This window comes from Leopardus geoffroyi, chromosome E1, assembly GCF_018350155.1.
Source record: "Leopardus geoffroyi isolate Oge1 chromosome E1, O.geoffroyi_Oge1_pat1.0, whole genome shotgun sequence".
NCBI classification, from domain to species: domain Eukaryota; kingdom Metazoa; phylum Chordata; class Mammalia; order Carnivora; family Felidae; genus Leopardus; species Leopardus geoffroyi.
In genome coordinates this window covers 17184104-17197717 of record NC_059330.1, presented here as the reverse complement: position 1 = coordinate 17197717, position 13614 = coordinate 17184104, and the positions used below count along the sequence as shown (strand labels likewise).

At 37.4% G+C, this 13614-nt stretch overlaps 1 protein-coding gene across 2 annotated transcripts in view; it reads left to right on the top strand.

Moving 5' to 3' along the window:
• Positions 1-13614, top strand: part of TAOK1 (TAO kinase 1) — a 146467-nt gene extending 132853 nt beyond the window's left edge. For both annotated transcript variants that reach the window (XM_045487827.1, XM_045487828.1), the window contains one exon: positions 4288-13614. In XM_045487827.1, the coding sequence (XP_045343783.1) occupies positions 4288-4749 (462 nt within the window). In that variant the 3' untranslated portion in view covers positions 4750-13614. The remainder of the gene's footprint in view (positions 1-4287) is intronic.

Here is a 13614-nt window from a genome sequence, read left to right as displayed (position 1 = left end):
GGGCTTGAACTCATGACTGTGAGATCAAGACCTGAGCTGAGACCAAGAGTCAGATGCTTAATAAACTGAGCTGCCCAGGTACTCCAGTGTGTTTAATGCTTTTGTCATGAGTTTCCTTCATAATATGCAAGACATCTGGATCAGTTATATACTTAGCACATTCTCATCATTTATTAGATCCCTTGAATTAAAATAAATGCTTTTAGCAAATGGATTTTTGAAAGTTTTACATAAAAATATTTAAAAGAAAAATTTGAAGTTCTTTGAATCCTTAGAGATATGTAAATTCTATATGAATTGGGTATTTTATATAAAGAGAGTAAAAGTGGAAAATTATTTTACAAATTCACAATCATTTTTCTTAAAACTTGACAAGTTTAGGGGCACCTGGCTGACTCAGTAGATCATGTGACTCTTGATCTCAGGGTTGTGTGTGAGTCCAAGCCCCATGTTGGGTGCAGAGATTACTTAAAAATAAAACCTTAAAAAAAAAAACTTAAAAAAAACTTGACAACTTTAGAAAAACATAAATAGAAATTAAGATGTCTTTAGTCCCACCATTCAAATCAGTTAACAATTTGATGTCTTTCCCTCAGAAAAAGCATTCATGTGTAATCTTAAGTTCTTCTTCAGCCTTGGTATGAAATGCTTACTGTAAAACTTTGTAACACTTTAGTACTTAGAATGTTCAATAATTTTCATACTCTTCTTACTGGAATCCATGGCCATAATAATTATTTTATCATTTTCTCATGCCCTTTACACGTGTTCCTTCTGCTGAAAATATCTTTTCCTCCCCTTTGTCTTCCTGGTAAATCTGTTTTCTTCCTTCAGAATCCAGTTTCTGCCACCTCCTCTGAGAATACTTTGCCCTCGTCTCTCTCCCTTATAGAGTGAATCACTCCATCCCTTTTTATTTTTGTACCTTATAAATTCGTTATTATGTCTTACCACATTCTATTGAGATTTTGTATTTGCATGTGTCTCCCATGCTCAACTTCATATTCTTTAAAAAGGGTACTTCTGAAAACTTGATACATAAGAACTAAACATTTGTTGAATTAAAGTTCTGCAGAGAAGTGACTATTGGCTTAAATCATCAAATACCTTGATATGTGATTTAATGCTCCTTTATCTCTTTTTATCTTTTAAAAACTGTTTATGGAAATTTTCAAACATACACAAGTAGGAATTAGTACAATGAAATCCCCAAGTACTCACCACCCAGCTTCAACAGTTATTAATATTTTGCTAATTTTTTCTTATCTATCCCCCTGCTCCACACGCACAGCTTTATGTGGTGGAGGCAGGAGGTGGGGAAGAATGTCTGGAGTATTTTAAAGCAAATTTCAGCATACCATCATTTGACTGCTAAATATAGGTAAAGACTTTTTGAATTTAACATAATGATAATCCCATTGTGATATCTAAGAAAATTCATAATAAAATTTTAATATTGTTTAATACTCAGTCCATGCCTAAGTTTCCCCTTTTATCTCAAAAATGTCTTAAGTTGGTTTATTTGGATTGGGGCCCAGACAGAGTCTACACATTGCATTTGGTTAATTTTTTTTTTTTAAGTTTTTAAAATTTATTTAGAGAGAGAGAGAGAGAGCGAGAGAGAGTGAGTGAGCTGGGGAGGGGCAGAGAGAGGGAGAGACAGAATCCCAAGCAGGCTCTGTGCCACTAGTGCAGAGCCTGACATGGAATTTGAACTCCTGAACTGTGAGATCATGACCTGAGCCAAGACCAAGAGTTGACTGCTTAACCAACTGAGCCATCCAGGCACCTCTGGTTAATTATCTTTTAAGTCTTTTAGTCTGTAACCACTCCTGCCCCCCCCCCTTTTTTTTTTTTACTGAGGATTGGATCATTTACTCTGTAGGAATTCTCACATATGAATTTGACTTATTTCATTTTTGTGGTGTCATTTGATGTATTCCTGTCTCCTTTACTTCATATTTCCTGTAAACTGGTAATTAAATCTGGAGGCATGATAATATTTAGATTAAACTTTCTTTTCTTTCAAAAAATTTTGCAGGTAATTTTCATAAGGGTTACTGTGTACTTTCTTTTGCATCACATCAAGAGATACATAATGTCTAGTTGTCTCACTTTTAAATGATATTAATATTGATCAGTGGGTTCAGGTTTTGTCCATCTGATCATTCAAGAGTTCTCTATCAACCTTTTTTTTTCATTATCTATTGACTATTATGTATTTTTTAATATTAAAAAATCATATACAGCCAACTATCTTTATTTGTAATACCTTCCAGTTTTTCAGAACTGATGATGATGGCTACCCAGCTATGAATCTTTAGCTACATAGAATCTTCTAACTTTTTAATGAAAACTTTTTAGGTTTTTTGGTTTGTTTGTGTTCACTTAAAGTTTTGGTCTGTCTAGAATATGGTATTAAGATGGGGTTCCATTTCCTTCTAGATATTAGCCAATTGTGCTTGCATTATTTTTTTCCCATTAAATTAAGTACTGCTTTTGTCTTGCATTAAAAGCCTGCAAACTGAGATCTTCATTCTATTTTACTAATTATCTGTTTCACACCAATACCATATTTTATTAGAGTGACATTATGGGATGTCTGATAGGGCTAGTTTCCCCTTACCCACGTTTTTTTTCATTCATTTTTTTACCTAATGAATTTAATAGCCATTTATGATAATTACCTTGATTTATTTTTTTAAAGTAGTCTCTGCACCCAGCATGGGGCTTGAACTCAAGAGTCACCTGCTGTACTAACTGAGCCAGCCAGGCACCCCTGCCTTTGCTTTTTTTTTTTTTTTTTTTTTAACGTTTATTTATTTTTGAGACAGAGAGAGACAGAGCATGAACGGGGGAGGGTCAGAGAAAGAGGGAGACACAGAATCTGAAACAGGCTCCAGGCTCTGAGCAGTCAGCACAGAGCCCGACGTGGGGCTCGAACTCACATACCGCGAGATCGTGACCTGAGCCGAAGTCGGATGCTAAACCGACTGAGCCACCCAGGCGCCCCAGTTTGCTTTTAAGAATTTGACTTTGGGGTGTCTGGGTGGCTCAGTCAGTTAAGTGTCTGACTTTAGCTCAGGTCATGATCTCATGGCTCATGAGTTTGATCCTGCGTCGGGCTCTGTGCTGACAGGTCAGAGCCTGGAGCCTGCTTTGGATTCTATATCTCCCTCTCTCTGCCCCTCCCCTGCTCACACTCTGTCTCTCTCTCTCAAAAATAAATAAACATTAAAAACCAAATTAAAAAAAAAAAAAGAACTTGATTTTAACCTGAAACTAATGTAACATCAACTGTATTAAATATAAAATCATCTAATTTAATTAAAAAATGTTTTTTGAATGTTTATTCAACATTCAACAGGCTCCAGTCTCTGAGCTGTCAGCACAGAGCCCAACACGAGGCTGAACCCATGAACCGTAAGGTCATTACCTGAGCTGAAGTCAGACACTTATCCGACTAAACCACCCAGGCACTCCTAATTTAATTTTTAAAAAAGAACTTGATCTTACACATTAAAAAAAATAAATTGTACATGATTCCTAGAGTACATTTCTTTAATTTCTTTATAGAATTTTGTTTTAAGTTTTTATTTATTTATTTTTAAGTAATCTCTACATTCAGTGTGGGTCTGGAACTCATGACCCTGAGATCAGGAATCACATACTCTTCAAACTGAACTAGCCAGGTGCCCCACATCTCTTTAAATTCTTAAATGTGCAGGGCATCTGGGTGTCTCAGTTGGTTAAAAATCTGACTCTTGGTTTCAGCTCAGGTCATGATCTCACCATGACCTCATGAGATTGAGCCCTGCATTGGGCTCTGTGCTGACAGCGTGGAGCCTACTTGGGATTCTCTCTCCCTTGCTTTCTGTCCCTCCCCCACTCACATGCATGCTTGCTTACACTCTCTCTCAAAAAAAAACAAAAAAACTTTAGGGTGGCTCAGTCAGTTGGGCATCCGACTTCAGCTCAGGTCATGATCTCGCGGCTCATGAGTTCAAGCCCCACATCGGGCTCTGTGCTGACAGCTCGGAGCCTGAAGCCTGCTTCAGATTCTGTGTCTCCCTCTCTCTCTGCCCCTCCCCCACTCACACTCTCTCTTTCCCTCAAGGATAAATAAATGTTAAAAATGTTTTAACTTTAAACGTACATCCAGAAAATAGCCAGAATGAACTATTTTATGATTCACTTCAAAGCTGAGTAATTACTGTTTCCTTAATTTATAGATTTTCTTTTAAATAAATCACCTTTTTTTTTGCTTTCCTCCCCAACCCCAAACAGATTGAGGAAGAGATGTTGGCTTTGCAGAATGAACGCACAGAACGAATAAGAAGTCTGTTGGAGCGCCAAGCCAGAGAAATTGAAGCTTTTGACTCTGAAAGCATGAGACTAGGTTTTAGTAACATGGTCCTTTCCAATCTTTCCCCTGAGGCATTTAGCCACAGCTACCCGGGAGCTTCTGGTTGGTCTCATAATCCTACTGGGGGTCCAGGACCTCACTGGGGTCATCCCATGGGTGGCCCACCACAGGCTTGGGGCCATCCAATGCAAGGTGGACCCCAACCATGGGGTCACCCTTCAGGGCCAATGCAAGGGGTACCCCGAGGTAGCAGTATGGGAGTCCGCAATAGCCCTCAGGCTCTGAGGCGGACAGCTTCTGGGGGACGGACAGAGCAGGGCATGAGCAGAAGCACGAGTGTCACTTCACAAATATCCAATGGGTCACACATGTCTTATACATAACTTAATAATTGAGAGTGGCAATTCCGCTGGAGCTGTCTGCCAAAAGAAACTGCCTACAGACATCATCACAGCAGCCTCCTCACTTGGGTACTACAGTGTGGACGCTGAGTGCATATGGTATATTTTATTCATTTTTGTAAAGCATTCTGTTTTGTGTTTACTAATTGAGATGTCATAGCATTTGGCTGCCGGGTTTTGTTTTGTTCTTTAACTTCTGGAAAAATTTTGAAAGGGGGAATTGTGTGTATGTAAAAAGAAATTGGCTAGATTGGGGGTAATTTTTGAACACTGCAAAAATAGAATACAGCATAGTGGTGTGAGTCATCACTTTGGGGCTACTGTATTCTAAGAAATTTGTGAAAAGATCTAAAGCCTTCCCCACACCCCAAATTCTTATGAGCCACTCACAGCAGGCAGGCAGCATATGTTGAACCAAGTGATTATGGAAACACACCTATATCCCCTCACCAGTGTATTTTCTTTATTAAATTGGTCTGACTTCTCGGCCTCATTTGGAGTAAAAGATTAGAAATTCACGAACACTAAAGGGTTGCATTGACTTTTACAGAGAGTAGAAAACAACTTAGTTCTTTTTCTGAATGCTGCATAGGTTTGTCAGTTTTTGTTTTTGTTTTGTCCGTTCAATTGTGCCTTCTTTGTGGCATGGTGAGATGGAGGTGCTTCAGGAGATCACAAGTTGTGTGGGAATTGCATCAACAAACCTGTGAGCCTTCAAAGGGGAGACTGGAAGGTGAGAGAGGCCCCTGAAAGTTCATGTGGTGATTATGTTCAGCAGCAGAGTGAGGAGATGAAGCCTATATATCCTAATGTTTCATTGCTTTTACTGTGATATCTCATCCTAGCTAAGCTCTATAACTCCCAAGACCCCAAACAGTACTTTTACTTTGTACAAAAACAGACATATAGCCAATATAAATCAAATGCCAGAGGTATTTGAAGGATGCCATATTTGCAAACTGCCATCCATTGGAATTCTCATTACACTACATAGACATAATTTGATTATCCTCCCCCTTTTGGCTTATGGGATTTCCTGTTTACAAGTAGAATAGCCAATTATTTAAATATTTAGTTGCCATAGTGAACCAGGAGTCACTGAGCCAATGACTTTACCAGCTGCTGACTAATCCTCATCACCACTGTAGATTTTGCTGCATGTGCAGGTCCTTTTTCTTCTCTCTCTCTCTCTCTTTTTTTTTTTTTTTTTTTTTTTTTTTTTTTGGCTGTTTTTGTTGCTGCAATACTTTACAAACTTTTAGTTCCTTGAGACTTAGTGACCATTTGGCATCATGTTAACATCACACAGTAGGAAACACCACTTCCAGAAGTCTCTAGCCTCAGTGCTAAAGTACTACTGAAAAGGAACTATCAAGTTTGGCAAATTAAAAAAGACAAAAAAAAAGGTTAAGTAAGTTATAGTGGTCAGGGAATCTCTTAATGAAAGCTAACTTTTTTTTTTTTCCCCAGAGAGGGGCATGTTTTGTTTTGTTTTATGTTTTGCAATGAAGGATCAACCCAACGCTAAAAGTCAGATGTTCCTTGGCATTCCACACCCAGTGTGGAAATTGAGTTGAAGGTGGTTAAGGAGCTATGAGTATGACTTGAAGGAAAAAAAATGTCCTTCCCAGTGACAGATCAGAGTTTCTTACAAGTTATTGCCCTGCCCCCTCCCCAGTTGTCTTGAAGAACCCTTGCTACTAACTCTGGGTCCTCATTTTCATGTGGTCAGAGGACTCCAAGTTAGAATTCCCTAAGTCTCACTCAGTGACACCTAGACCTGAGTGATGACCAAACAGTAATCTATCACTGTTGAAATCTTGGTTTTTCTCAACCAAATTTAAGTCTTCCCCAGGTATGTCAGCCCAATCTCCATGAAGCCTCCCCTTTAGGAGTTTCTGGCATTCATTTAAAGGTAACTGGAAGAAAAATTAATATTTTAATGTAAATTTTTAAAAAACCAAGGTAACAGAATTCACACTCAGTTTAGGCAGTGTTTCAGATAACACTATGATACATAGTCCTTTTGACCATGCTCACGATCACTAGCTATTAGGTGAACATAACATGCACTTGTCCTATCTAATGAAAGGGGCTTCTGATTTTCTGAATCTCTTTTCTGGCATTAAAATATTACCATATTTCAAACAAACTGAGATATATACCTGTTTGGAGGAAAATGATAGGAGAGCTCTTTAGAATTAATTAAATGTCCAAAAATGTAATGGAATTTTATATATTTCAAAAAACTATCATTCAGTCTGGCCAATCTGTACTACTGGAGGGGGTGGAATATGGAAGCAGATCAGTTTTGCGTACGAAACTCTTTAAAATCCAAAATACTGCCCGTGATACATGCTAGAGTCTACTTGTGGACTTAGTCAAATCGAGTTATTGAGTTCATGTATACTTTTAAAATCGTGATTGAGTACTGACTCCGCATGTCTGTCCAGTAGGGCTTTGTATCTATCTGATTGAATTGCATGACAGCCAGTTTTACATGTAGGTCATGACTATACCTGGATTATTCCATTAAGTTAATTTAATTAAAATATTTATAGTTTGCAAAAATAATTTCACTTAATTGGTTTGTGTGATCTGACTTCTGAGGAATCTCATACATGGTAGGAATCATCAAAGAGTAAAGCTTGTAGCAGGAAAATATGAAAAGTTTTGAGAGATCCTAAAGAAAGAAGCAGGCACTTTCTGAGTCAGTGTACAAATGTCAACATTTGATCAAATTAATACTACCTCCTCCCCAGTGTTGGTGTTCACTTGATATATATGTATTTAAGAAAATAAAAAGTATGGGAAATTTGTCCAGCATATCAGAACGTTGTAAATGCTATATCTGGTATCCAGAGCTTGGCAGTAAAAAGTTTCTTGTGTTCACTGTCTCTCCCATTTTTTAAGTTAGCATTTTAAAAATGCAAAACCTCATACCTTGAAATATATTATTCCTAATTGGGTTTCCTTCCTTTTGCACATACTTTTTCTCTTCTTATTAAAGTTAGCTCTAACCCCAAATTATAGGATCTGAAAGTATTTTCATGATATAGAGAATGTTAGCTGGAAAATGTGTTTATATTGTTTTTATTTAGAGCTGCCAGTCCTTTTAGTCCTTTCTATGCCTAGAGATGAATAGTCCTGCGTTTGAACCACCCCACAGGTATAATATGCTTGGTACCCAAGGCCAAGGGTTTATTGATAAATTGAACTTTTTAGCAAAGTCATTATGATTTTCAGCTGCCTAGACATCAAGACCATTCACTACACTAAAACTGTCCTTGACACTCCTCCCTATTTTTCCTCACCCCCCATCCCCAAATCGAAAACTCTATGAGTATCTTTCTCAGACCGTAAGGCTGACTTTAGTAACTTTCTACTTCTTTAAGTACTAAATGTCTGGCATTTTAAACTTTTATAGAATACATTGTGTTGGACACTGGAATAATACTGTTTATTTTCACCTGTGAAAAAATGACTATTGTACTTGAAACACCTCCTTTGCATTTCTCCATTTGTGCCATTCACTAGTGGAAATAAATTGTATTATACCATGATCTACTGGCTTTTTAAAACTGTGTTAAATATGCACATTTTGGTATAGTTATTATCATTTGTATGTATATACTGTATATACATATGAGTGTCTATATGTGTGTATAGATAGATGGATGTAATTCATACTGTACATTTCCATCAGGGTGCTTAAGGTTCTGTTATTTTGTTATTTCAGTCCTCAGTTAAGGCAAGAATGCATGTGTTTCTTAAGAATGAGTATTCTGGGTTGATATTTATGAGAAGGTGGTCATTAGATGCAGTCTTTTCTTTTTTACTCCCTTCTTAGCACTTGTGTGGGTGGAAAGAAAGTTAAGTAAATGTGGAACCATAAGTTGCAATGCAGTAAAATAATGCCAGGGGAGGAGCCAGTTAGTGTCTCTGTGAGTTTGTGTTGTGATGCAATAAACGATAAGTGGTGCAGAGAAAAATGAACCGTGGAAATTACAAACACTGGTGGTGATTCCTCTGCCAAGATGATGAAAAGAACCAGTAAGTCACAGTCTCCATGTGCGCGATCTCGGTGTATTTCTTAGTAGCGATGCCATTGATCCTCTTGCTCTTTTTACTCCATTGATACTAACACTTACACATTTTGCTAAGGACCAAAACAGCCAAGAAAGGAATTACTGCTAAAGCATCTAAGGTTCTCCTAAACGGTGAGATCAACAGGAAATGGCCACTGGGAGAGAAGGATATGGTATTGGTGTGGGGCTTTCTCCCTTGAGCTGCCTCTTCTTGCTTGCCAATAGTTAAGTTCTTCATGCACCTTCCAGCTCTTCTGAGCCACTACTATTCAAGCACAGATTTGGCCCAACACAGCAACCCTTTCCTGGGAGGTTTATATGGTCCTGCATTCTGTCCCATGCTTACAATGTGAAGTGTGTAGTGTGTATTCAAGTCAGAAAATAATATATTTAAGGTATAGAAGTGTGAATCTCCTATAATGATGGAAGAAGAGGTTCTTGTTTCTTAGATAGAAAACTACCTTCTCTAAGGAACAAAGCCAAAACTTGGGCTGTCATCTTTGAGCTGCTTACCAAAATACAGATCATTATTAAAGAGAGACAAAGTCTCTCTTCTTTTCCCTCACCTAACATGATAGTGCCCCTGAGGTTGTAGCATTGCCTTTGAGAAGGCGCTCACTTACTCTTAAGTTGAGAACTGGAAATTTCCCATCCTCAGATTCCCTAAAGGATGAAGGCTGTGCTGTACACTTAGCAGACTTGCCTCTTGTATGCAAGGACTACTGATTGAAGTCTGTCTTGCTGTGTGTGTGGTTATGTTGTCTGCACTTTTATGAAATCACCACAATAGGTCTGCATTGGAAATGACTATTAATTTGTAAGGAAGTAAGTTTTATTTAAACATTGTCTAGAAAAAGAAAGTGAAGCTGAGAACTCTTCCGTTATTGTGCATTTATATTTTTCTGCTGAATTCCGGTAGCCCCCTTTAAAGTCACGTTGACTAAGTTTTCCCTCGTTTATATTCAAATTTCCAAAATTTCACTCACACAAAGGAAGAGAACCCGTTTGGCCTAATGACAGTCTTCAGATTACAAGAAATATAAATTAATATGCACCTTATCTGCCTCTTGTGGGTTTCTTAAACTTGCACTTCCCTCCCACCTACCCAAAAATAGATATCTTTAAAGAAAATACAGGCGGAGAATTAAAACTGGGGAGCCATTTACTATGTCACCATCACTGTTAACTGTTTCCCAGCAATCCTAACTTTTTGAAGTTGCGGAGAGATTTTTTTACGTGTATGTATGTGTCTGTCTGTGTCGGGTTTATTTTTTTATTTTAAATATACAAGAAATTCTTCTTTAATGTAGAAAAAAGTGAATCCTCTCTGAAACAGGATGCCCACTGGATATACCAACCTGGACATCTGTAGGTAGTTTGCCATGGAAAAGTGGAGAGAAGATGAGATTTCTGAATGAATGAAAAGGGTGTCTTGATGCCCAAGGAGCCCTCCCCCCCCCCCCAAGTACGGGTAATTCAGCCTGCACAGTTTCCTTTTCACTCATAGTTTTTAGCAATTATGAGTGAAAAATCATGTAATTATCTGTAAATATGTAGCTAACAAATTGACCTAGTTTCTGTATTTTTTTGTTTTTGTACTAAAGTTTATAAGTCTGTGCCAGCTAGAGAGGAGTTGCTGTCATTGCCAGTTGTGGTCCTAGCATCTAATCCTGAAACCATCCTAGGTGACATTTTTAGAATTAATGCTTAACTGTTGTTGAACAGGGGAAAGTGAAGCTTAATCGGTCAGGTTTTACATCTTTTGAAGCAAAGTCATTTTATTTAATATAATGATTACATGTTTTTGATCATGAATGAGGTAGGGAGCCTCCCTCCCCCAGTGGCCATGTTTACAGACGTGTGTTTTGTCTATAAAGTGCAAGAGTTTTAATGTTTATGTAAATTATGCAGGTGATAACATTATGGCTTGGAACTGTTTCTTGGGCTCTGTAGCTGAATTTTCAGTGAAATGAACTATGTGAATTGCTGGCACATTGATCCCATTTCTGGAGTATTTTTCTATTTCCAGAATTGCATATGTTCCTTTGTCATTATCCCCACTAAACCTTTCTCTGAAATGCCTTGTAGCCTAAGGTATTACAGGCTGGTAAATGTAGACGAGGGAAATGCATCTTAAAAAACCCGTGAACCGTCGTTTGTATGCATTCAGTACTGATATGTTTCAGTGGCAACTCTGAGGTCAGTGGAGTTTAGCAAAATGAGATACCAATGTTAATGAAAAGTGTGTACTCTGCTTTTGCATGGCTTGGCTTAGCTTCAAAGGTGTATTAGGGCCACTTGAAAGCATGAAAACCAGTTGTATGGGAACAGGTTTCTCTCAGTGGCACATTTTGCTTTTTCTGAGCCCTCAAGTACATTGCCTCAGCATGAACATTATTGTTACTATAAGTTGCACATGGTCATGGAGTGAAATACGTGATTTAAAAAGATGTAACTGCTTAATGTTTTCAGATTCTGGCTGGTCCATGGGACTATTTGGCACATATCAAACAGTGGGAGAGGGGTGTCCTGGACCCTTCTAACCCCCTTGTTGTCATAGACAACTATATTTAGTTTATTAAGATGTTGGCTGCCCCTGGTGTGTTGCCAGATAGCTCTTTTTTGGTGCCCATTCCAAATGTGCTTCCTTGCATTTCATAATATCAAAGAAACCACCACCCTTCTCCCTAACATTTTATGTGTTACACATTTTCTTCCACATTAAATGGGAATTGTGCCTACTTAGAGTGCCCCTCCAATTAATTACATGTATGTGTCCTAAAATAATCCAAGCCAGAGACACAAGGTGGAAGAATTTTTTTAAAAAGTCCACTTGAGGCCAGTAATTTATCTGACAAGATATTTTACCACATTATCTTGACACTTGATATATGAGCCTATTAGGAGTTGCAGGTGGTTTCATAGGGCAAAATCCAAGTGGAGAGGATATGTGGGGTTTCTATTAGAAGATAATTTTCTTCGTATTTTACCTTTCCTTTTATGATCCTTCTGTGCTAGGTTAGAATAGGTTAATGCTCCAAATTTATTGAGTTTTGTTTTTTATCTTTTAGAGAAATTTTTACAAAAGCAATGGTCTGATGTAAATAACATTTTAAAGTAATAGTGCACATACCTTTCCCAGACTGTTCCAACCAGATAATTTGTAAATGCTTTAGAGTTTTTTAAATTAACACTTGTGTTGCTAAATCCTATTTATGTAAGTCTGCTAAAATTTTTAACCCATTTAAAACTTAAAACGAACATTTAAATAATGGATGGGTTACTCTGAGCAACCTAGCTTTCAGAACCCCCTTGTTTTAGTGTATGAAAAAGCCTAATGCGCATTAATGAGGTTGGAGAGACTTTGAGAAATATGTATAGTGTATATTTTAAAACAGCTTTGCTTGTATTGTGAAGATTTAAAAACAAACTTGAGATTTTTAACGTAACTATTAACACAGTTTTAACATAAGTTATCCCACTGGGTTTAAGAGCATCTTGAATGTATAATCCTTTTGGTAACCCAGGTTGGTTTCTGCTTTCACCAGTCATCCAAACATATTATTTATGTTTTTAGTTTTATATACTCATTTCCCTTTGTTTTCCTCAACCAGCATGATTTTTTTGCACATGTATTGTAGAAATTTTTAAGAAAAGTTAAAATACATCGTTTTCTCTGAATTTCCTTCACTTCTCTCTTCCTTTCTACTAACCCCTTACCTTACAGGCCACATCGCTCCATTTGCATCATTTGTGCAAATGCCAGGGTTGGTTTTTATTTTTATTTTTGCTATTTACCTAAAAAAAGAAAAAAAAAAGAAAAAGAAAAATGCTTCAGTCAATTGCTTTTTTATTTAAAAAAGAAAAAAGAAAAGAAAAAAAGCTGTAACCTTATCATTTCCGAGTAGACCATTGAGAGATGAATGCACACCTGTAATGGCCCAGGACCAGCTCTGGTGGCTAAAGGGAATATGTTAACTAAGCAAGAAGTTCTTTTCTAAAAGTGGTTTATATTATTCACGATCTCTTTCCGTTATTCCCACAAGTCAGGGGTCCAGATAAAATGAGGGTTATCAGCTAACTGATATGTTATCATTGAGGTTCATCAATGAATTTGTACATTTCTACTTCCCTTTGGTGAAGGGAAAAATGATGATTTTGCAAGACCTAGATTTTGGCTTGGTTTCTTGCCTCCTTTTTTGGCAGCCTTCATCTTCTCATCTCCCAAAGCCCTTGAGCCTGTAGGGTTTTCGCGGTAGACAAAGGACTTGTGGTCTTTTAAAACTAGGACTGATTTTTTGGTGAGAGATTATCATGTTGAAAGTGATGTTCTGCCACTTTACTGATGACTAATTTTAAATATACACAGTCCTCTCAATTTTCGGACCAAACAGATGCCCACAGTGGAGGCTTATCAAGGGTTGCAATGGGGAAGAAGCCTCTCCCTCACTGTCAGCACCAGCTGGTAAAGGTGACTGTACAGATGTGCATTTTCCTTTTGGTAGAAATGGTCCGCAGCACTAACTGGTAAGGCTTATTGTACAGTATATTGTCAGTATTCTTCTGGTTCAACATACCTTATAGTTCATATATAACCTGTATTAATTGTATAGATTGTGCATTTAAAGCTGTTACCAAGTTGTCAGAACATAAGAGCGAAAACAAGGTCATATGTAATATTTTGTTTGTAAGTATCCTTTGTATCATAGCAAAGGAAATGTTTAAAAAAAATCAACTGTAATAAAGTAATTTTAGTACA